This window comes from Tasmannia lanceolata, unplaced genomic scaffold (genome assembly GCF_043159265.1).
Source record: "Tasmannia lanceolata isolate RefF3 unplaced genomic scaffold, GAP_Taslan_0.1 ptg000016l, whole genome shotgun sequence".
NCBI lineage: Eukaryota > Viridiplantae > Streptophyta > Magnoliopsida > Canellales > Winteraceae > Tasmannia > Tasmannia lanceolata.
Genome location: NW_027518693.1, coordinates 17,368,252 through 17,392,594, shown reverse-complemented (window position 1 = coordinate 17,392,594; position 24,343 = coordinate 17,368,252). Strand labels below are relative to the sequence as shown.

Below are 24,343 nucleotides of genomic sequence, written 5' to 3'. Positions count from 1 at the left end.
AATCAGAAATGAAACTTATTCATAAAGGGGATGATTAACATTGTTTGAATGCAGCTTACAGGCATGACAAAGAGATTGGAAGTGCCAAACTGGACGCGAAAATAATAATTAGGGAAAAAAATACCTCTGTGTGAAAAAAAAAAAACCCTCTCTTAAACACGATGTGAAGCATTATGTCGTGTACTCCGCATTTATTTTCACGTAATCATAACTTAAATCACATCCCCAAGCACGCCCGATTCCTTGCCCACTCCCTGTCACACCAGAACAACAAAAAGAAGTCAAGAATATGGAAAAGAATCAAATGCTATATGCTTCTCGAAAAACCTAATGAGGAGGCTGTTTGGGCAGTATAATTGCAGAGATCTAGATGTTAGCTCTTGTACAGACTAAGAAAGTATCTTGTGCCATGTGGATGTGTTAAATACTTCACATCATCTCATATTAGGAAGGTTAAATTGCTTTTGGTGTTAAACTAGTTCTGTCAGGAGCCCAGGAGAAACAACTAGAACAAGTCATGTGCCATGTCACATGGATTCTTCTAAATGGGCAATGAATCCGTGTCAGACACATCTCATATTCCAATACTTAAGGATTCTCCGAGACGCTTCTAGATCTCTTTTATCAGTTTTTTTTTCTGAATACCACTTGTTTTGAGTTTTACCAACCCTAATAATAAGTTTCTTAAATGGAAATAAAATATGATATCTACTTAACCTATTAAAAATTTGGGATTTGCCAGCGTCCATCGCAGAATGCATTTCGTGGATGGGCTGTTGCATGTGAGAGCCGCCACCTCATGAATGCAGACAAGTTCTGCTGAAAAGTGAGCTTGTGTGGCTGCTCTCACATGCAACAGCCCATCCGCGAAATGCCTTTTGCGATGGACGCTAGCAAATCCCTAAAAAATTTGATATATATAACTTGTTATAACTTAACCTATTAAAAATTTCAATATATAATTTGTTATAACCAAATTTTTATGTAAAAATAATTTTGAAAAGTGATTAAAATATTTTGACGAATCCACAAACTATTTTTTTGTTTTTTTTTTTGTTTTTAAGTATGCCGAATCCGACACTTAATACCTGTGTCGGATTCCAACACTCGTATCTGTACTGATGCAACAGAGGTCACATCTCATCTAGAATTCGCTAAACTAAAAGAAGAAACCAAAACAAAAGAGCAATGCTAGGGGAACAAGTTTTATGATTGGGCAGGAAACTGAACGAACCAGTTTTTGGCTGTGTTTGCATGTTGGGTGTGTCATGCATGCACCAGACTAGGCTCAAGTATATATAATTACTTATGAACCATATGCAAAGTTACCTATAGATATATGGATTCCAACAGTGCCATGAGTTTCTCCAGCCTGCCGGAGGTAAGCGCTGGCTGCAGCCCTGAGAAAGATTTGAAATTTTTAGAGATACAATCAGAAGAAAAGTAAGGTCATCTGAACAAATAGTGAAAATGGGAAGTAAATTCTCATGTCGTCAGCAATAATGCAAGTGCTGGTTTAAGATTTAATCCGAATTTACCCACCATCATATATCCATATGGATGCACATTTTTACTGGCCACTACCATATGCTATGTGCAGGATGGTGCAAACAGAGAAAACAGAATGTCATACCAAGTGTGTTTCACCGATTTCATTAATTTCAGCTATATAGGAATCCAACAGTATTTTGCTAAATTTCTTTTTGTAGAGAAGGACCAGTGTTCTGTGAAAGCAAGATTATTTAATTTACTTAAATTATTTCTGAGCAAGTAGTGGTGTTGTGACAACCCAGAAAGGTATCTGAAAAGTTTATGCCCCAGGTTATTTTTCCCCGAAAAATTGACAATTTTATTACAAGCCAGCAGCCGGATTACATAGGAGACAAGATGTCCCACAAGAACAAACACAGCTGCTGCTGAAACCACTATCCTTCTCCACTATAGGGCCTGAAAATGTGATCAACTACTTATCCAAACCCTAATTTGCTAACTTATCTGCATGAGAATTTGCTGACTGTTTCATGTGGCTAAACACTGGTTGAATGATCAAAGCATAAGTCACGAATCTCCAAGAAGACATCGGCTAGCTGACAAGGAGCCAATGCCTTGTTGATAGCCCATGCTAAGAGGACCATGCTAAGGCATTAGACGAATCTCCTTCTTCGATAAGAGGACCAGTCATGGACTTCGCAAACCATCTCTAACCTCACAATAGAGCTCGCGCTTGCACTTCAGCTTCATTAGAGCCACTAAAACCAGCTGGTCCAGAAAAGGATTGGACAGTGTTATCTCTAGAATCTCGAAAAAGGCCACCTATTCCCGAACATCTCAGATGCCCTTTATAAGTTATAACTCCCATCGAAATTAAATTTCAGCCTGGATTTACTTCAAGGTTTTTTCGTATCCTCAACGGTCATTCACCCACAAAAAGGGAAGCACCAATAATTATACCAGGTCAACTACCGACACACCACACCAATAGTACCCCTCTTTTAGCTCTATGAAAGCCCACTTTTTTGAAGGAAACCTCATATTTCAACATGATAACCAAGTCTATCATCTGCTAAATGAAATATGGATATTTTATAGAATTCATGCAGTTGAGGGGGGTTAAAGTAAGTTGCTTTGGCTTGGTATTGCAAATCTCAATCTGTTAAAGAGGGACTCAAAAGGGGAAATGTCGGAAGAATTTAGAGAAGAATAGCTATCAAAACTATTTTCTTGGTTTCCAAACCATGGGGAGAAGATATAGGGATAAAATCTAGCTTTCCTAACCTGTCAAATGGAAGTGGTTGTCCCCCGTCCATAAGCGAAATATCTCCAAGTGATATACGGAGTTCATTGGGGTTGAAAAGAATCCCTGCATAGCCAGCAGCACAAGCAATGCGCCCCCAGTTTGGATCTCTACCATATACTGCAGCCTGAGGAAAGTAGATTCTTTGACTACAATTTAGTTTCTAAAATAAATGAAATGATGTACAACATGATATCAAACAGGAAGACACTAAGGGCACGTTTGGCTACCATGAATTTTTTTTCATGATAAAGTAGTGTCTCAAAGTGGTTAGAGAGGGGTAGGGCTGGTGAAGTGGCTAAAAATCAGGAAACTAGTGTCTCCAAGTGGTAGGAACTAAAAGTCAGGAAATAAAAACTCTACTCAAAATAAGATTGAATTTTTCCTTACTTTTAGCCACTTCTCACCCTATCCCAATCGTGCCCTCTCAAATCTCTCTCCTTCTCCCACCTGCCCTACCCTTCTCTCACCACCTGGAGACACTGATTTATCATGAAAAAAAAAAAAAAAAATCATGGCAGGCAAACATGGCCTAAATGTAAATAGAATTCATACCTTGGCAAGTGATGAAGATGCCACAGAGCGTGCAATCTTTGCTGCTTCTGCCTCATTGTTGGCACCAGTTACTATAACCTACAGAGCCATTGAGGTTTGACATGCTTCTCATCAACATTTGCAGATATATACTATCTCAACTCAGCTCAACTCAACTAAGCCTTTGTCCCAAATGAGTTGGGGTCGGCTAATGAATCCTTTAGAAAAGTTTAGTCAACATTTGCAGACATATGTTATCTATTTTTTTAATTTTTTTTTAATTTCAGACATATATTATCTATTAAGTAACAATAACTCCAAAAATTGTAATACAGTGAGAACTTTCAGAATGAAGGCTAATAATTTCTAGGTAAGGCCGTAGGCCATTTCCCAATGTTTCCTCATGCTATATTTGCGATGATCATGAGATGGTCAGACCTTTATAATCTGTTCTTTGACTTACTAAGAAACTGAAACCACAATTTAACAAAGGAAGCGGCATTATTATGAAAAACCTCAATCAAGCATGTTGCACCCTCTCCATCCCATGCTATTGATTTGGCAAGACCTTGCATCACCTGGAGAAAAAAACATAGGTTTACAAAGATAATTGTCCTTCAATGAAATCATTATGCATTATTCTAAAAAGAGCAAATATCACAGATTGATTTGAACATTTGCACTTTCAAGGAGCTCTATTAGTTGTACCAAAATAAAATCCTAGTTATACCAGAATAATAAAGAATCAAGGGGGCTTCTAGTAAGGTAAGAGAAACAAGTTAATATTTCTTTGCAACCCATGTCATCTTTCTAAATAAATGTCTACACTTTACCAACTAACATAAATAGACTTTACCAAAAGGAAAGTAGGCATACTTATAAGCTTCCACTGCAAACTGTTCTGAAACAATTCTACCACTTCGAAATAGCATAAAAGCAATAGTTACAGGAAATTGAGGAAAAAAACACAAGCCGATATAAAATGCTTGAGATATTAAATAACTCCAATAGATCGAAGGTGAATAAAGTCATTAGCAAAAGCACTAAAACTCATGCATAGTATTGATGCAAGTGAAGTTCATAAACAAGCCGGATTACTCAACAAAAATGATTGGGGAGAAGAGGGTTGATCAGAGATCTATACGTAGGCCCAAAGGACATGGAAACATCACTAACATTAATGGCAGGCCCTAAACTCCCTTTCAACATGAAAAAGCTCCTGGCTTTGACGGATTTTGTTTGGCATTTTTCCATAAATGTTGGGAGTTTGTATCAAAGGAGGATTTTATGGCCTTTTTTGCTGTATTCTTCAAGGGCTTTGCCTGGACGGGAGGACTGGGGGTTCTTTCATTACTCTCATTCCCTAGTTGGATGGTGCAATTAGGATCTTTGAATTTGGCCTAGTTCCTAGTGGGGAGCATGTAGAAGATTTTGGCAAAGGTGCTGACAGATGATGCTGGGGCTTTGGCATCTCCTCCTCCGTTTCGTATGGGTGGGCCAGCCAAGGGCTGGGATGAAGGTCTTTGGTTGAAAGCCAAGCATTCTTAGTGCTTAATAGGCCATTAGGACATTAATAAGTGCACATGTGCCACTTGCACATGCACAAGGGTAGTTTAGGAAAGATGAATTTTGTCATTGGCTATAAAAAGCCACCTTTCTCTCTTTCTTTCATTAGTTTTTTTAAATTCTATTTTGATTTTGAGAAAATTTAGATATGGGATTAGGGATTTTGGTGGGAGTTTTCTCCAACAACCTCTTGCTAAAAATCAAGGACCTTAGATCTGTTTGGATTGGGAGTTGCTGAAGTTCTAATCAAGGCCGATCCAGATTTGAATCATGTAAGTTTCTCTCCAGATCTGAATTGTACTGTCAACCGGCAACCTTCCTGGATCAGATTTCCCTTTGTAGAGTTCCAATTCATCCAAGGCAATTACATAATAAAAAATTGATAGCCGATAGTGATCAGTGACGGCCAGAATTGGAATCCTAGGCTAGATCTGGATTTTCTTAGCAATTATTGTAAAGATTTGGCTTGACTTCATTCAAACCTGAGCATGATGGAATTCTGAGTTTGATCTACTCAAATTCACAGAACCTTTTAAGACTTTTAATAGGTCCTTGAGAATCGTCTGAAAGTCCTGTTGTAAATCTGAGCTCTGGAAGCCTAACAATTAGAATCAGTGTTGTGATTTAATGCATTTGAATATCATAAGAAAACCTCTGCTTTTGAAACCAGAAATTGTGTTCTAGCCATACAAAAGTCAGTTTCCTTTTAATTCCCAGCCTGTGTGTGCAGCCATTTTAGTGGGATTTGCTGGTTGTTGCTTGTCAGCGATTCAAGACCAACAACTGATCCAATTAAGAGTTACAAGCTAGATAGACCGAATGCTCAAGTGCACTGACAAACAATATTCTGTTCTTTAGGTTCTGGCTTCCTGTTTTTATGAGAGCTGCTGATGCTTTTTTCCTCTGTTCTACTTTTAGTCAAACTTGGATTTTAAAAGTCTCTAAACCAGTTAAAGATCCAGAGGACTTCATTTGATCTGCCACAAAACTCAGGTATAAATGGGGATTTGAATGCAACGACTATCTCTGGATAGTTCCTGTTGTGTTAAGTGAGGGCTGAACTATTGCTATTTGTTGTAAAAACAGATTGGTTTAGTAAGCTCTGATTTATGGCTTAATTGAATCCACAAATGAGAAAGGTTATTCGGTCTCTTAATTGGGCATGGCTTTAGATTTGCAAAGAAATAAAAACGAATTTGTACTTATATGTTTTGTTGAAAACCTTGTTAAAATCATATTTGAGGAAGAGAGGCTGAGTCGTGCCACATGGTCACTCTCCTTAAGAATCGTATTCGCCCCCTACGGTGCAACGGGATCCGCGAACCGACGCTCCAAGATAAAACAGCCAGAAAGGCTCCAGTCCACGTGCACTCGCCGACTGGTCCACCCAGAACCACCTTCGAATAGTACTCAGATACAGAGGGAACAGAGGAAGAAGATGACAGAAAACAGAAGCAATGTCTTGATGTTTTTTCATTTGAAAAACTAGAATTCGTTGTAAAAGCTATGTGCTTCAATGGTGTTGTTCTCTCCTTTTTATAGATGAGAAAATGACTGTTTGAGGAGATTAATCACCATTATTAGTGCCTTAACCGTTTCTCTCCCAACAATCACAAATATGACTGTTGGATATGAAACGGTTCACACTTAATAGGGGTGCTAATAACAAAAAAGTGGGGAGATTAAAAACTGATTTAATTTTAATGGGAAAATTGAAATACGTTTTGGGTACTAAAAAGATACTTTAATGTACCTACACCCAAACCCAAACCCGGACCACGAGCCACGGCCCGGCGAGGCGAGGCGCGCGCGTGTGTGTATTTTGAACATGGACTAGTTCTCTTCTAAAAGCCTAGGATCCAACAAATTCTAAAGCCCCTTGAAGGCCCAAGCCTTTCTCCAACTCTCCATCTTATATGGATGAGAAGAATTTTGCTCCAAAGCAATGTGGGACTATTTGTTGTTGCTTATAAATGAGAGCTCCCTTTTCAAACATACACACCAAGGTCTTGGGTTCAAATCCCCATTCAAACAAAAGTCTTTTGCTTAAAAACAAGAGAGGGAAACTTTAATTTGAATCTTCCCTCCAAATTTTTAAACAAAAAAAAAGGCATCTTTGACTTTTCAACTCTTTTATCATTTAAAAATTTCTAACAATCCCCCACAAGATTCAGAATACAGTTGAAATTTGAAAACGGAAGTATCTGAGCACATTAGAAAAATAGAGTGGATTCATACCGGTGTCTTTTGGACTTCAACCGATATTTAGGATAAACAGATTACGTTACCGAGTACGAGTAGAGTTAGACTCCTTCAACCTTTCCTCGTATGTGTAACCGACTAACCTGTTACCCACACCCTATCATCGATTCCTTGGTAATTCATTCACAGTATTGGAACATTTTGGCCTTGTTTCCCTCTTGGTTCTCATGAATGTTCTAGAGAATTACCCGTTAAATTTTCATAGGAAACGGTCTCACCTCCACATTCACTTAGGTCAGTCATCAAGTATGTACGGCAAGTAACATACCACCCAATACAGGTAATGAATTGATTAAGAGTCTTCAACTCACCCTACCTCATTTGCAGTGCACACTATCTTCCATCGTTTTACATCTAGGAATAGGGGTGATAGTGTTAACAAACCATCCGGTGACTTGTTAGTACCCATTGAACCTAATTCCAGGGATCTCCTTTCACATAGGTTGGGTGTCCATCACTAATGGTTTAAGCCACGGGCTTTAACCCCATTCCTACCGATGCCTCATAAACCACCTTATTTATCTGTGGTTTTGTCAGAGAATCTGTCAAATTTCTCTCCGACCTTACAAAGTCAAGTGCAATTGTTCCCTCACTCAAATATTGCTTTACCAAATTATGCCTCAGGCGAATATTCCTTCTTTTGCCATTATAGGTCTTACTTTTAGCCTTGGCTAAAGCAGCTTGGCAGTCACACTGTAAAGACACTGAAAGAACTGGCCTTGGCCATAAAGGCACATCTGCCAAGAAATTCCTAAGCCATTCGGCTTCAGCTCCTGCTAGGGCTAAGGCTATAAATTCTGCTTCCATAGTGGAACTTGTACTACAAGTTTGTTTAACCGATTTCCAAGAAATCGCACCATCACTAAGGGTGAATACATATCCACTGGTGGACACTGAATCTCTTGAATCAGAGATCCAATTCGCATCACTATAGCTTTCTAAGAAAGCAGGATACCCCTTAAAATGCAGTCCAAAGTTCATTGTACCTTTTAAGTACCTCAACAACCTAGTCAAAGCGGTAAACTTTCAAATTGTCCAAACTTCCTTAAAATGTTCTCTACATAGTGAGACTCAGACAATATTATTTCATTTTCTTTTCTGATGATCTTCATCCCTAAGATTACATCAGCTTCACCCATATTTTTTGTTTCAAAGTTTGACATTAAAAATCTCTTAGCAGATTTAACTATGACTAAGTTAGTAGTATTTAGTCATAGGTACTTAGTGTACCAATGACTATGTTTTCCACTAACTGTTCGAAAACTTAGTCAACACACACATAGACCAGGACATGAACACTGGCAGGCTTTGACTAGGTTGTTAAGGTACTTAAAAGATACAATGAACTTTGGACTGCATTTTAAGGGGTATCTTGCTGTCTCGGAAGGCTATAATGATGCGAATTGGATCTCTGATTCAAGAGATTCAGTGTCTACCAGTGGATATGTATTCACCCTTGGTGGTGGTGCGATTTCTTAGAAAACGGTTAAACAAACTTGTAAAACAAGTTCCACTATGGAAGCAGAATTTATAGCCTTAGCCCTAGCAAGAGCAGAAGTCAAATGACTCAGGAATTTCTTGGCAGATGTGCCTTTATGGCCAAGGCCAGTTCCCTCAGTGTCTTTACAGTGTGACTGTTAAGCTGCTTTAGCCAAGGCCAAAAGTAAGACCTATAATGGCAAAAGAAGGCATATTCGCCTGAGGCATAATTTGGTAAAGCAATATTTGAGTGAGGGAACAATTGCACTCGACTTTGTAAGGTCGGAGAGAAATTTGACAAATTCTCTGACAAAACCACAGATAAATAAGGTGGTTTATGAGGCATCGGTAGGAATGGGGTTAAAGCCCGTGGCTTAAACCATTAGTGATGGACACCCAACCTATGTGAAAGGAGATCCCTGGAATTAGGTTCAATGGGTACTAACAAGTCACCGGATGGTTCGTTAACACTATCACCCCTATTCCTAGATGTAAAATGATGGAAGATAGTGTGCACTGCAAATGAGGTAGGGTGAGTTGAAGACTCTTAATCAATTCATTACCTGTATTGGGTGGTATGTTACTTGCCGTACATACTTGATGACTGACCTAAGTGAATGTGGAGGTGAGGCCACTTCCTATGAGAATTTAACGGGTAATTCTCTAGAACATTCATGAGAACCAAGAGGGAACAAGGCCAAAATGTTCCAATACTGTGAATGAATTACCAAGGAATCGATGATAGGGTGTGGGTAACAGGTTAGTCGGTTACACATACAAGGAAATGTTGAAGGAGTCTAACTCTACCCGTACTCGGTAACGTATTCGGTTTATCCTAAATATCGGTTGAAGTCCAAAATACACCGGTATGAATCCACTCTATTTTTCTAATGTGCTCAAATACTTCTGTTTTCAAATTTCAACTGTATTCTGAATCTTGTGGGGGATTGTAAAAATTTTTAAAAGATAAAAGAGTTGAAAAGTCAAAGATGCCTTTTTTTTGTTTAAAATTTTGGAGGGAAGATTTAAATTAAAGTTTCCCTCTCTTGTTTTAAAGCAAAAGACTTTTGTTTGAATGGGGATTTGAACCCAAGACCTTGGTGTGTGTGTTTGAAAAGGGAGCTCCAATTTACAAGCAAAAACAAATAGTCCCACATTGCTTTGGGCAAAATTCTTTTCATCCATATAAGATGGAGAGTTGGAGAAAGGCTTGGACCTTCAAGGGGCTTTAGAATTTGTTGGATCCTAGGCTTTTAGAAGATAACAAGTCCATGTTCAAAATACAGACACACGCGCGCACCTCGCCTCGCCGGGCCAGGCGGTGGCCCGTGGTCCGAGGTCCTGGTCCGGGTTTGGGTTTGGGTGTGGGTAAAATAAAGTATCTTTTTAGTACCCAAAACGTATTTCAATTTTCCCATTAAAATTAAATCAGTTTTTAATCTCCCACGTTTTTGTTATTAGCACCCTATTAATTGTGTGAACCGTTTTATATCCAACAGTCATATTTGTGACTGTTGGGAGAGAAACAGCTAAGGCACTAATAATGGTGATTAATCTCCTCCAACAGTCATTTTCTCATCTATAAAAAGGAGAGAACAACATCATTGGAGCACATAGCTTTTACAACGAATTCTAGTTTTTCAAACGAAAAAACATCAAGATATTGCTTCTGTTTTCTACCATCTTCTTCATCCGTTCCCTCTTATCTGAGTACTATTCCAAGGTGATTCTGGGTGAACCAGTCAGCGAGTGCACATGGACTTGAGCCTTTATGGCTGTTTTATCTTGGAGCGTCGGTTCGCAGACCCCGTTGCACCGTAGGGGACGAATACGATTCTTAAGGAGAGTGACCATGTGGCATGACTCAGCCTCTCTTCCTCAAATCTGATTTTAACAAGGTTTTCAACAAAACATATAAGTACAAATTCGTTTTTATTTCTTTGAAAATCTAAAACGGTGCCAATTAAAAGACCGAATAATAACCTTTCTCATTTCTGGATTCAATCAAGCCAAAAATCATACCTTACTAAACCAATCTGTTTTTACAACAATCTTAAGAATCATATTATACCAGATCTGATCTTATGACTTCTGAGAATCAAAACCCAAGTTCTGTTGATCCCATCTCTGTTGAGAATTCCAATCCAACTTCGGTTGTTCGCACCCCTATTGTAAACAGAATTCTCAACACCGTTCCAGATTTTTCCAAGATCGAACGCTTTAATGGATTCAATCAAGCCATAAATCGGACCTTACTAAACCAATCTGTTTTTACAACACCATTCCTAGTTGGCTACTGTGATTAAGATTAGAATACCAAGGACTGAATTTATTCAAGCTTGAGAAGATATTCAATTCTGTAAATCACTAAATCCCCTTGGATCACCAAGGGTGATTCATTGGTACTTTAACCAACAAATGATTCCCCATCCTTGTTTGAGGCATTCTTGACCATGTGACAATCTCAACACTCTTTATTGCTAACTCAAATAGAATTTCTCCAACAACTCCTTGCAGATTCTTCAAGTACTGCAATTGTTAGAGTCATCACCACAAGTGTATAACAGATGTATTGTAACTTGGGACTCCCTGTACTTCCACGTAGCCAGGTTCATGGTCACAACAGCCATATTGTATATCTATCTACAGTACTCACTGTGTGCTTATGCTTAGCATGTTATAATCAATCACTTCAAATCCACAACAATGGGAGAAATCACTAATATTGATGATCCATGACCTTGATAATGTTGAAATGGCACTATGATACAACTGAAGAACCCATCCTCCATCTCCAGCAGAGTACATCTCTAAGGATTAATAATCAAGCTTTTATTTTCAAATCCAACAAATACCAAAACTTCCAAAACTAATTAAACGTAAGAAATTACATTTGACACTCAACCTTATTGCCAACTGAAAGCTGACATCTCCAACCCAATTCATTTAAAGCAACAATTTGTTAGAGAAATCTCCAATGCGGTATAAAGGATATGTTGTGAGTCTTGTGACTTGGGTATTCACATTCAACGCCATGGAAATCTATGTTCCCAATTCCCAAGGTTTCAATGCTCTTCTTTAGTATGTATTTGGGTTGAAAAATGTCCATGCTAACCGAATTATCCTCCATTTTTTTCGACAATCAATCTCTCTATTGCATAATAATAGGAGAAATCACTCTCTGACAACCCACAATCTTGAGAAAAGGCAATGCTACTGATACATTTAACAAACCCATTCATGCAAACTTAGGGTTCGTGGGTTCTTTAAGGAGAACTTTGGAGTATATAAGTGTCTCGTCTTCAATAAATCAGAGCCAACATTCCATTAATAGATTAAACATGCAAAAATAATCCAACAACAACTAGGGTGTTGCTTGAAAAGCCTTTAAATTAAATTCATTAATAGGAAAAATTCAGAAAAGTAAAGTTTCCAAAAAATTAGCTCACAGCAAAGAAATTAGAGTTATAAATAGAGTAACAATGAGGTAATGATCTGTCCACAAGCTGAAAATGTACAAATAATCAACACTCGTACCCAAAATAAACTATAACAAGGGTAGGGTAATCATGGTCAAAGATATGGGTAGGTGGAGGGCTGGCCAAAAGGAAAAGGGCAGCAAATACAAGTGTCTATAGGGTAGCTGATAATACAGGAATAATCTCACCGAACGTGTAGGCTCCGACCTTGAACCCTATAGAGAAGGAGATCCCAACAGGAGAGCAACATCAGTAGCCACAATTCGTCAAAGAGTTGTACGGTTGTACCTGCTACCGGTCATGAGTGAATTGGCAGGGAAAGTGAAGGATAATGCGAGAAGGCAGTAGGGGCAGCCAAGGTGATGAAGATAAAAGCGAAACTGCTATGGCAACTAGCAAATCAAGTACGAAAAAAAAATCAAACAACTATTAGATTAACTAAGCAACTAACAAGTTGGTCACAACATGAAACTTATCGTGAGTCTGGCCCCCAAACTATGGAATCACGTCCATGCAAATTGAATAACAGAAATGTATGTAAACTTCATAATTGAGTTTCGAGAAGAAATTGATATTAAGGTGACGTCTATTGCTTACACCTGACACATTAAGTGCAAAACTCATGGATTTGAGGGTTTTGGGAAAGAGAAGCACACTAAAATTTCTTCTATGATACTAAGCTTTAATAAAGATGGGTATAGCGATTTTAGTAGCAAATAGGGGCACACAGTTTTGAAGAAATTGAGATAAGTCGAACTTAAGACTCATGAAATCGTGAAGTGTCATAATGTACCTGAAGCTTATAGGCATCCACAAATAAACTTGCCTCATGGCAGAGAAGTACACCAATTCCAACTGATGCTTAAGCTTGAGCTAATATGAACTAAATAACTGAAAAGAATAACAGTTGCAGATTCATGTAAAAAGAAAACAAGACCCCAAAAAAAATATCTGCAGATAGCCAACAGATAATTGAGCTCACGAATATTTAAATTCTTACAAGATATTTGTATTTTTTTGGAGTAGATTATCAAATGAATCCTGGTGGAGCCAGTTGGAAAATGATAAGATCAAAATTGGGATGGGACCTAATGCAACACTGAGTAGATTTACAAATAACCACACAATTCCAGTGTTAATTTAGTAAAGCCACTGCATGCATGTTCCAAATTGTAGACCCATTGCAAGGCATTATCTAATTATAATCCCCTACAATTTCACTTGCTGCTCACTACAAAATCTTACTGGGAGGTGTGAACTGACTTGATCTTCCCAGGGACTGTCCTATTTGGCAGCAATTTCCCACAGCACATGGCAACTCCAGTTAATAGAAAGTAACTTTTGTAACTTTCACAGTGCATTTGTTTCATTAGATGATGATAGTAGACTAGACTCAAACAGTTTCACTAATATGTCATAATAATTTTTCAATTTTTGATTCCTCCAAATTCAAAAACGTGACAAACAGTACATAACTAATCTGTAGCTCTCTTGCAAAAGATTTTCACAGTTCTGCGTGGATATATTTACTGGTGATGATGGAAAATAGCCAGTTTCCATAATAGGGACATGGTTTTGCTTGGAAAAGGATGGGAAGAAGTTGCATCGGCACTGCACCAAACATGCTTGAAGTTATCATGCCCCAAAACCATCCAGAGAAGTTCTAGATTCCAATTAATGCAACCACAATATCACCAAGAGCTTATCTGTCCCGAAAAAAAAAACTCATTGGTGATGACAATAATCATCCAGTTTCTGTCAACGTAACTGGACATGCAATATCAATGAGAATCATTAACATTTGGTTGGCATCACATAACAAAATCCAACATAGGAGAGGATGGGAGGGTTGTTGAAAGCATTGTTTTAAATTTCGGACGAAATTCAAAATTTTCAGATTTCGGTTTGGAATTCGGCCGAAATTTGGTCATTTTGACACAAATTATAAAAAGGCCGAAATGACCAAAACTTGAAAAAAAAAAAAATCAGTTTCACCAGGAACTGAAACCAAAGCTGAAATTTAAATCCATGGTTGAAAGTAAGCAGAACTCACGGCATCAAGGCATGCTTGAAGTTGTCCTGACTCAGAACTATCCAGAGAAGATATCCTGGTTGATCCAGATGTTCCACTAGCCAATGCAATAACAGTATCATTGGTGCTAGTATCTCCATCAACCTGCAGCAACACACACGTAAAAAGTTTAGAACAAAGCCAAAAGATGCAAGGAACAACAACATTAGCTACATCAGGCTAAATTTCAAAACAGAAAGCAGAATATTTTCCTCCCATACCATGTAAACACAACAGATTCCCAGTTAAAGTCAAACTGGGAATAAGGCGGGGGCAAAGAAAGTCCACCATTTTAAAGAGTTTCAGACCATTGACATAAAACAGCCAAATGACTAATCAGTGTTTCAAACAGGGCCATATTTTAAAGGAATAAACAGTACACTAGTATAGTTAGGCTCAGTATTACAAGGTTAAATCAAGATATAAACGTAAGCTTCATTTTGTGAAGAGTGCAGCCAGAGCATCAAAAAGCTTGAATAGAAATGTAAGCCAAGAGAAATGATGAGACATGACTTATTTTTTATCCATTTGTTTTCATTCTGTGTTTCATTTGGTCAAAGTTGAATTCCTCCATGTTATTGTGAAGAAGAAGAAGAAGAAGAAGTGAGGAAGAAGATAAGAGTCTCCTTGGAGAGCTCCCCCTTAAGCTGAAGTGTATATGTCATACAACCCCAGCTTGTTACAAATATCAGACAGCTTTGCCTTACCGAGAGATTTAGTGAACACATCAGCTAACTGATCTCCTAATCTAGTAAAGACTGTAAATATTTCTCCACTGTGTATCTTTTGACGGATAAAATGGCAATCCACCTCAATATGTTTAGTCCGCTGATGAAAAACCAAGTTCGAGGCAATGTGAACAATGCGAACTACAGCTTAACTATCATAACAAAGAAATGTCGGAGACGAAGAGTGAATACAAATCTCAGACATAAACGACCTTAACCAAGTCAACTCCCTACAGGTGTGGGCCATAGCCCGATACTCAGCCTTTGCACAGAATCTGGCCACAACATCCTGCTTCTTGCTTCTCCATGACACCAAGTTTCCCACAACAAAGGTGCAATATCCTGTAGTCGACCGTCTATTTGTAGGAGACCCTACCCAGACTACATCAGTGAACCCTTGATTTCAGGTGGTCATGTCGCTTGAAGAAAAAGCCTTTACCAGGAGCCTACTTCAAGTATTTGACAATCTGGGTAACCGTTGCCCAATGAGGTGTACGTGGCGAGCTCATAAACCGACTCACAACTCCCACGGTAAAGAAAATATCTGGTCGAGTCACTGTCAAGTAGATAAGTTTCCCAACTAGTTTCATGTATCTACCTGGATCTTCTAACAAGTCTCCTTCATCAGGAAGAAGGCAAGTTCCTAAAAGAATGCCTCATATTCCTGCTAAGGTTTTGTTTGTACTTGTTTTGTGAGTAACCTTGAATGGACACAACCAAAGTTGACCATTGATCTTTGATGCATATTTAGAATTTTCACATGGAGAAAGTCTTTAAATGTTTCTACCCTAGAAAGGAACTTGCCTTCTTAAAAGAAGGCAAGTTCCTTTCTAGTTACTATTCTCAGTCTTACGGGGAGCTAAGTGATAGTTACAATGTTAAGGAGGTCATTAAAGTTGATGAAGTACGTGTTTTAAGTTCTGTGTCCACCTCTATTTCCTATTGTCAATCGCACAACTAGTGATTTTGTTTCTTAAGTTCTTTGCCTTCCCATGCGGTTGATACCTTGGGCACCTTGTGCTTTCAAGAAAGGAAAGATGAACTCTACCAACCTTCCAATTAGCAATTTTGTGTTTTCACTTTTTGTCTACTTACAACCATAGTTTTAAATTTCGTCCGAAATCCGAAATTTCGGACCAAATTTCAGATTTCAGTCGGGACCGAAACTGAAATTTCTCGAAATCCGAAATTTTGGACCGTAATTTCAATAAATTCATTTTTTTAAATAATATATTTATGAAATTTTGGCCTAAATTTCCGAAATGAATAATTAATTTTTTTTACCGGAAAAAAAAAATTTCAATTGACTGAAACCGAAATTTAAATCCATGCTTACAACAAGGCATATCTTTGTAGATCTCTACTCCTAAACTTACCAAAAGTGCTGTTGAGGCCTTAGGTCATTCAAAATGGAGGAAGGCTATGGAAGAAGTGATGGTTTAGTGATACTCGAGAGCTTGTCGAATTACCAGATGGTAGGCATCAATTGCTGTTGAGGCCTTAGGTCATTCAGAATGGAGGAAGGCTATGGAAGAAGTGATGGTTTAGTGATACTCGAGAGCTTGTCGAATTACCGGATGGTAGGCATGTGGTTGGATGCAGATGGGTATTTACATTGAAGTGTAAAGCAGATAGAACCTTGAGCAAAAGGTTATATTATATAGCAAACATATGGTATATATTATGAGACTTGGTTGCTATAGATTATCATAGCAACCAAGCTATGATACAATAATTGCTATACTAAAAACTAAGTGGACCAGATTCATTAGAGTTAGTAGGGGTTTTTTAAAACATCATCACCAGGAACAAAACAAATTGCAAACTCAATCAGTTCAATTAAAAAACAGCGCAAGTGTCCAAACAACCTGAGTTGAAATTGGTCCAATCTGATGCAATTTAATCAAATTGATCATTCCTTTCTTCACATATATTCTGATGTAATTTAATCAAATTGATCATTTTTTTTCTTCACATCTACCAGTATGGACTTCATGAATTACCATATCCAAATAAGTAATGTAGATTTCTTGAATCACCATCTCTGCAGATTTGATCCCAGAATTACGGATCCAAGTTTTGATGGACCTAGCATCAGGTTTTAGACCTTCTTGACAAGTTTTTCAAGCAACATCTCCAAAGAATTGATCCCAGAATTATGGATTCGAGTTTTGATGGACCTAGCATCATGGTTTAGATCTCCTTAACAAGCTTTTTTACTAGGAATGCAAGTTGGCCCAAACTGACCTGAACCCAACCAGCTTGTGTAAGGTTTGGGTTGAACATACCAGCTATCGAACTGGGTTTAGGGTTTCCAAAACCCATGCTAACTTGCACCTGTATGAATTTTGGTGATATCGACTTATAGTAGATGTTCGTACATTTGTTCGTCCATGATTGTTATATTTTCCATCATTTGATATAATGATATGATGCAAAGCATTTACATTGTAGTAGTAAACATGGTACATGAGATATTCATAATCATAATTGTGGCTTTCGAACCGTCTATTTGGGTTGGGTTAACCATCAGAGTGTGCCGGGATCTTGCATCCTGAGGTTGGGTTCTGCCTCTTAGGGTTAGACAGAATCCAATCTGAACCACTTAACATCGATATTTTTCACCAATTCAAAAAGGAACCAAGAAGAAACCAAAAGCAGATATAATGTTCAACAAGAAGATGTGTTCATTACTCACTGTAATTTGGTTGAAACTCCGGTTTACTGCAATCTGTACCATTTTTCTCCAGACATCACTTGTAACCAGTGCATCGGTTGTTACCACCTAAAGGAGCAATATATGATCAGAAGTTTCATTATAAATATCTCTGGAAATAATGAGAGGTCATTCACTGGACGTACACCAAGCATGGTCGCCATATTAGGGTGAATCATACCGGAACCTTTTGCCATTCCTCCAACTCTTACACGTGCCCCTCCAACCTACTCAAACCACAGATTAATAAAAAAAATTAATTTAGCTACTAAAGGTTCTCTTAAAACGCGGACATTTACCCCTGTTTGGATACATGGATTTCAGAATCCAGGTTTTAGTTAGAAAGCAGTGTACAATTCTGGATTTTACAATGCAAGTAGGTTGCAGATGTGGGGAAAGTAGGTTGTAGATGAAGGGTGTAAGTAAGAAATCCAGCTTTTAGAAATGTCTCCCCCATCTTGAGATTCCTAAAACCTGGAAACAGGGGCGATCTCCTACTCTCTCGCTTGACGGAAAGAAGGGCGAGAAATCAGAAAACGACGGACGGTCTCCTTCTTCTCTTGTCTTCCATCCACATTTTTGAGGAAATCCAAGATTCTAAAATCCGTGTATCCAAATAGTCCCTTGGTAGACTTTAGTAAAACCCATGGAGAAATTCTTTCTAAATGATGTTATGACAAGATTTAGAAAGTGAAGGGATAAAAAAGGTACATGCACACCTCTGTCTCAATGGCCACACTCTTGCTTACAAGGTCAGTGGTTGTAATGGCCACAGCTGCAGAATCTGCCCTGCACAAGCAGACAGGCTGATAAAATTAACACGCAAAGAAATAAAGTTTACAACCCATGGAGAAATTTGGAACATTTTAAGCTATTCTACTTCCATGCGAAAAGAAAAAAAAGGAAGAACCGCCTTAACGAAGATATCGATGAGAAGTCGCGAGAAATACCCCCCGGTAGTTGAGGTTAGTGAGCTAACAAGCTTTGGAAGTGAACTAAGAAGCGCCTCCTGTATAAAGAGATATTAATGGAAAAAATAAATTATGTTTAAATGGAAGAAAACATGATAAGAACCAATTTCTAGTAAAAAAGAAAAAAACGTGACTGACAAGCTGTCACACCACAGAGAGATGTCTGTTTGGAGAGTTGAACCATAAAAGTCTCAAGAAGGAATGACATGGCAGGCATATGACCAGTAGCTTCCACTTAATACTAACCAAGTTTTTAATTTCAGCCAAAATACTGAAATTCTGGATTTCGGTTTGGTCCCAAGAACCCGAAATTTCGGAAATATCCAAAATTTCAGGAAAATGATTATTTTTTCACAAATTTACTATTTTTCTGAAATTTCGACCGAAATTATGTAATTCCTTTTCTCCCCAAATTTTGGCCGAAATTTCGGGATTCCAAAACCGAAACCGAAATTTAAAACCTTTCTACTAACATTCTTACCTTCTTTATCCTTCGACCAATTACACCTGTGGATTCAATCAATACTTCTTCTGGACGCAACTGGAGAAGCTGCAACACCAAGACACTCAGAATAGAAGCAGCAACCATATCCAGCCTGTATCAAGTCAAGACTAAGAGGAAGAAAGTTTAGATTCAAAGTTTGAATACCTTCGCAACAGCATTTGCACATTCTATAACATCCTCGTAACCAGCATTGCCCTGTGATGAATTGTAAGGTTTTCTTAGCCACCGAATAGTCAGCTCTTTGTTGACAATCGAGTCAAAGTATACTTCATTTAACAAATAATAGAGGTGGAAAGGCCTTAAACAAGTTCTGAAATGATTACAAATTCATCAAAATCATCTAATTACGATGGTTTGAGATTTCGGAGGACCGACACCAAAAGTACCTGAATCCGAAATTACTGAAATTTCGGCCGAAATTTCGGAAATCTTACATGATTATGGCCGAAACCGACACCGACATTTAAAACCTTGCTTTTTTTTTAATGGTACATTTAAAACCTTGCTAATTTCAGCTATATGCAACTCAACTCAACTAAGCCTTTGTCCCAAACTAGTTGGGGTCGGCTAATCAATCCTCTAGAAAATTTTCATGAAGAATCTACTCGCATTTAAAACCTTGCTTTTTTTTTGAATGGTACATTTAAAACCTTGCTAATTTCAGCTATATGCAACTCAACTCAACTCAACTCAACTAAGCCTTTGTCCCAAACTAGTTGGGGTTGGCTAATGAATCCTCTAGAAAATTTTCATGAAGAATCTACTCGGCTCAAATTGACTAAGTCTAATCCTGACACTAGTTGGGTTCGTCTACATGGATCATTTTCTTCCATTCTCTCCTATCCAAGGTCATTAATTGCAGCTATATGCAGATATGAAGAATTTGCAACTTCAAGGAACACATTAGTTTAGGTGTTTGGATGCTGCATGGTGAATAAACGATTGAAGAAAAAAACCCATAACATGAAAGGTAGCAAAGACAATACATGTGCTTACCGTTGCAGCATTTGCTTGACCAGCATTTATTAATACTGCACGTGCCTGAAAAGACAAATTTTGAGAGCCTAGTATGATAATTGTGAAAATTAATCTTTTGATAAAATTTAGAAATTAATTGAAGATTAACAATAAAGAAACTACCATACAAAAACTCTACTTCCTAATTACTTAACTCAACAAACTAAACAAATGCTTGCGGCAATTCGTTTATTCAGAAAAGTCAATAAATCCAAGATAACATGGTAATCAAGAAAACTAACATAAAATTCCACAAACATACCGTTGTTGAAATGTCTAACATATGCTTAGAGTAGAGCACTGGCGCAGCTGCAACAATGTTTGTAGTAAATGCCCCTGAAGACATGTGTTAACAAGATGGTTAATTCTTTGACTATTTATTCACAAAGTCCCACCCTGTCTGAAGTTTCTACCAATGGACAGTTGTCACAAGCAAAAATTCAAAACTGAAAACTTATGTCTGGCCAAAGAAAATTTTCTCATAATAGACTTTACACAAGATTAGCAATTTGCAGACTACATAAAGGTTTGCAACCCGAGGTGCTAGAGTTTGAGCTTTGCTTTAGATGGGTGAAGAGAAAACTTATTTTCGCAACGCAAGCCAGTAGCATTGGCATAATGCTATGAAACAACAACTCTGCTTTAGTGAATTGTTATTAAGTCAGATTAAAGAGTCAGAAAATTTGTATCTGTTTTTCTCTATCATTAAAGTCTAATAATTAAAAATGTATCACATGCTAATCAGGTTACGATTTAAAATACATGGATCTATATTATATTGTACAGTATATGAGAAATTAATGCTCACCAGCAGAAATGGCAGCAACATCACATGTCACAAGGGCAAGGTCAGGTTTTTCCCCCTTTGCACGCAATCCACCATACATCCCTGCAGCTTTGAAACCCTTTGCAGCAGTAACTCCACCAAGTACCTGCAAAATCACGGGGGTAACCATGGTTTTAAATTTCTCCGAAACAACCAAAATGTTTATGTTTCCATCCTCACTGAAACGAAATCTCAATGAATTTCTTTCACATCATTATTTCCCCAAAATTTCAATTGAAATTCCCGAAGTTCAACCGAAAAGGTCGGAACGACAAAAAAAATGGAAAGATGTTAATATTTGCATTTCACTTCATTAATGTAGAAAATGATATTTTGTTGGCAACATCATCGAACTGCACAACAAAGTAACCATATCATATGCATGGGATGCCAGATCGGCATGGGACTAATAATACCTTGTAACTCTATGTGGTATTGACATAGAGTTGGGGTCCTTGGAGAGGAGAATGGCCATTGTACTTTCTTATACTTCATTACATTGTACTTCTTTACATCTAGACATGTGACAACACATGTCACTAGATGTTCAACATGATTAAGCTATTATGGACGGCTTTCTTGCTTATGTGATCAAGCATGGCGGGCAATCTGCTTGGTGCAACTACTTCATGATGAACAAGTCCACCACATCCACAAAAGAGCGGATTGCATGAATGTGGCCAACCGGGGGGGACAAAATGCATCTTCTGACCAACCCACCCAACCCCCCCCCCCCCCCGCGCACTCTTCTTAGGGGGAGCGGTGCCACTACGAAAATTTGTGTTGCTTCTAGCATTTTCCATTGTTTCATCTTAAAATTTCATCATTTGCATATTTTTCCATATGTTTCCATGATTATACAGGATTTCCACCAAAACCAGAAATGTTTTCGTTTCTGTGCCGACCGAAACTGAAATTTAAAACCTTGATTGCAATCAAAAGAAACACTGAAGAAGAAAATGAGAAGAAAAGAAAACAATAAAATTATCATAACTGGATCTCAGTAGTTAAATTTATCTTCAATCTTTTTCAAGGAATGGATAACGAAGATCTGAAGTAACATCATTGATCCAGGGAAAAAAAAGTAAACTTGTTGAAACATTAAAAAGAAGCACCTCAGTCTATGATTTCCCCATAAATTTCTTCACTGGCAATCAAAGTGCAAGGATAACAATAGGAATCTACACATCATAGATGCTGCATAAAAGATGAACAAAACATGGACAATGAAAACAAAAGAATCAAAACTAGGAGCGTTGAAAAGCCACAAAATACAAATTGGATGGAGGATATACATAGAGAAGCCTCAAACATTGTTCGATATAAGTATACTTGTAGACATTTTTTCTTTGAAAGATAGTATACTTGTAGACATGAGAAACACGAGTTGAAATTATATGTATATATATTTTTTGAATGGTAACAAATGTTGAAATTATTAAACAATACAACAAATATTTTGGTAAAAAGGGAAGTTCGAGGCGCAGTCAGATGAGGCAAGATATTAACTTAGCCATAACACAAGTTAGCCATGTGTGATAAGCAAGAAAACATGACCTTGAATACAAAAAAATATACATAAAATTGCCTTAGAAAAATAACTGACTAATGAAAGCAGTCCATCAAGTAAAATTGTTAGACAGAGGCCTTATGCATGAAGTGGTGATTGAAGGAGATTCCCTTAAGGTCATCCGTTGGCTTAAAGGTTCCCAGTCTCATCCCTGGAGATTTGATCATTTTTTCGATGAAATTCAAGATTGGGTTGGAGCTTCCTTGTTTAACAACATGTTCATCGTTCCGCTAACGGAGTTGCCGATTTTAAGGAGATTTGATTGTTCTATTGTTATCTTCTTTTTTTGTTGTTGTTTCACTTGTCTGCTTGTTTTTGTACTTACCATCTCGCTCCTTTTTATGAAATGCAACTGGCTACTATTCAAAAAAAATGCATAGAATGATATTTGGTAGACAACATCATTGTACTGCACAATAAAGTAATCATATCTTAAGCATGGGATGTCAGATCGTTATGGGACAAAGGTTTAAAGGGCTTAGCCTAACACGTTCCATCAGCTCACGGATTTTTGGCCTATTGGTTAGGTACCCAACAAACAACCTAAATCACATAAGTTGCCTTGACTCTATCCACTACACCCAACTTCATGAGATCACATTCCAACAAAATTACGTGTCACAAAGATCAATTCAGCAGTTCCTTACCTGCTTCCAAGGTCCTTCAGGTAGAAGAATTGGAGCTGAAGGTATGTATTTCGAAGCCTCATCCGCACACATTGAAACACAAAAAACCTTATAGTCGTTCCGAGAACAGCCGAAAAAGCTACTGAACTGTAATACAAAAGGTTACAAAAAATCTTAGCCATTTAATCAATAAACCTTTTAGGCCCTGTTTGTTTGAGATTATGACAACCGATAGTGAGCCTCCAAACCGATTATTGGACTGAAATCACATTAATTTTGAGTCCAACAATCCATTTGAGAGCTCACCACCGGTTATCATAATCTTAAACGAACAAGACCTTAGATTATGACAACCGATTGTGAGTCCAAAACCTATTAGGCCCTGTTCATTTGAGATTATGACAACCGATGGTGAGCCCTCAAACTTATAATTGGACTCATAATCTAAAACGAAAAAGGGCCTTAGAAGAACTCAAACAAAAATCGAAGTGATTCTAACATTAAAATCACGGATTTAACTTCTGGACTTACCTTGTTGCGATGAATTTGTGGGCGTTCGATCGAGATTGAATGATGGAACGTGAAAGCCATTTCTGTGTACAGATTTATAGACTGAGGCAAAGAAAGGAAAGCGTTAGATGATATTCTCCCTGTTTGGGAAATTTCTCGAGGGTTTTAGAGAGGTCTCTCTCTCTCCACTCGAGACTGAGAGGGTTTTAGAGAGGTGAAAGGCGGGACTTTATTAAGGAAATGACATACGCACTCCTTTGTTTTAATAATGACACTCCATTCTCTCTTTATTAATGCTTTGTTTGAAGCATCTGTTGTGGTTGCTTCCTGGGAAGCATCTTGGAAATTGTAAATTTGCATAAATCGATGATCCAAACCGTTCATCTGTTTTTGGGCACAACTTAAATAGGTTGTGTCCCAAAAATCATTTCCATAGGATGATCTTAACCCTCCGATCTATATAAGATTTCATAAATAATTTTTGGAAATCTCCATATTCAGATCAGTTCAGATCAGAGGGTTAGGATCATCCTATGGAAATGATTTTTGGGGCACAACCTATTGACGTGGTGCCGAAACAGATGGACGGTTTGGATCATGGAAAAAAGTGGCCGTACCTACTTTTTAAGACTTCACATGTTTTCACGGCCACCCATCATATGGGCCACTTTTCCCCCCTTCAATCTGCC

General features: G+C 37.9%; 1 protein-coding gene and 2 non-coding genes across 3 annotated transcripts; all 3 read right to left on the bottom strand.

The window, feature by feature from the left end:
- On the bottom strand, positions 1–23,901 carry LOC143848161 (arginine biosynthesis protein ArgJ family). The gene is made up of 17 exons (XM_077357022.1): positions 23,676–23,901; positions 23,166–23,291; positions 20,931–21,054; positions 20,385–20,458; positions 20,102–20,146; positions 19,250–19,300; positions 19,082–19,150; positions 18,580–18,638; positions 18,349–18,418; positions 17,776–17,856; positions 17,612–17,698; positions 14,168–14,290; positions 3,844–3,906; positions 3,350–3,427; positions 2,776–2,921; positions 1,330–1,400; positions 1–254 (listed from the first exon to the last, which is right to left on the bottom strand). Exons 1-17 carry the CDS (start codon positions 23,733–23,735, stop codon positions 172–174), a joined length of 1,410 nt encoding a protein of 469 aa, XP_077213137.1. The 5' UTR covers positions 23,736–23,901; the 3' UTR covers positions 1–171.
- On the bottom strand, positions 21,941–22,023 carry LOC143849226 (small nucleolar RNA snoR27). The gene has a single exon (XR_013235599.1). It is a non-coding gene; the product is annotated as a small nucleolar RNA snoR27 (small nucleolar RNA).
- LOC143849225 (small nucleolar RNA snoR26) lies at positions 22,058–22,149 on the bottom strand. The gene has a single exon (XR_013235598.1). It is a non-coding gene; the product is annotated as a small nucleolar RNA snoR26 (small nucleolar RNA).
- Positions 23,902–24,343: the final 442 nt, after the last annotated feature.

What these genes read in the sequence shown, in the direction of transcription:
- LOC143848161 (XM_077357022.1), bottom strand. Translation starts at nt 23,735, where the DNA reads ATGGCTTTCACGTTCCATCATTCAATCTCGATCGAACGCCCACAAATT. An exon ending in GTGCAAATGCTGTTGCGAAG is followed by an intron (nt 19,151 to 19,249) that starts GTATTCAAACTT and finishes TTGGTGTTGCAG; the next exon opens with CTTCTCCAGTTGCGTCCAGA. An exon ending in CAACCACTTCCATTTGACAG is followed by an intron (nt 1,401 to 2,775) that starts GTTAGGAAAGCT and finishes AATCTTTCTCAG; the next exon opens with GGCTGCAGCCAGCGCTTACC.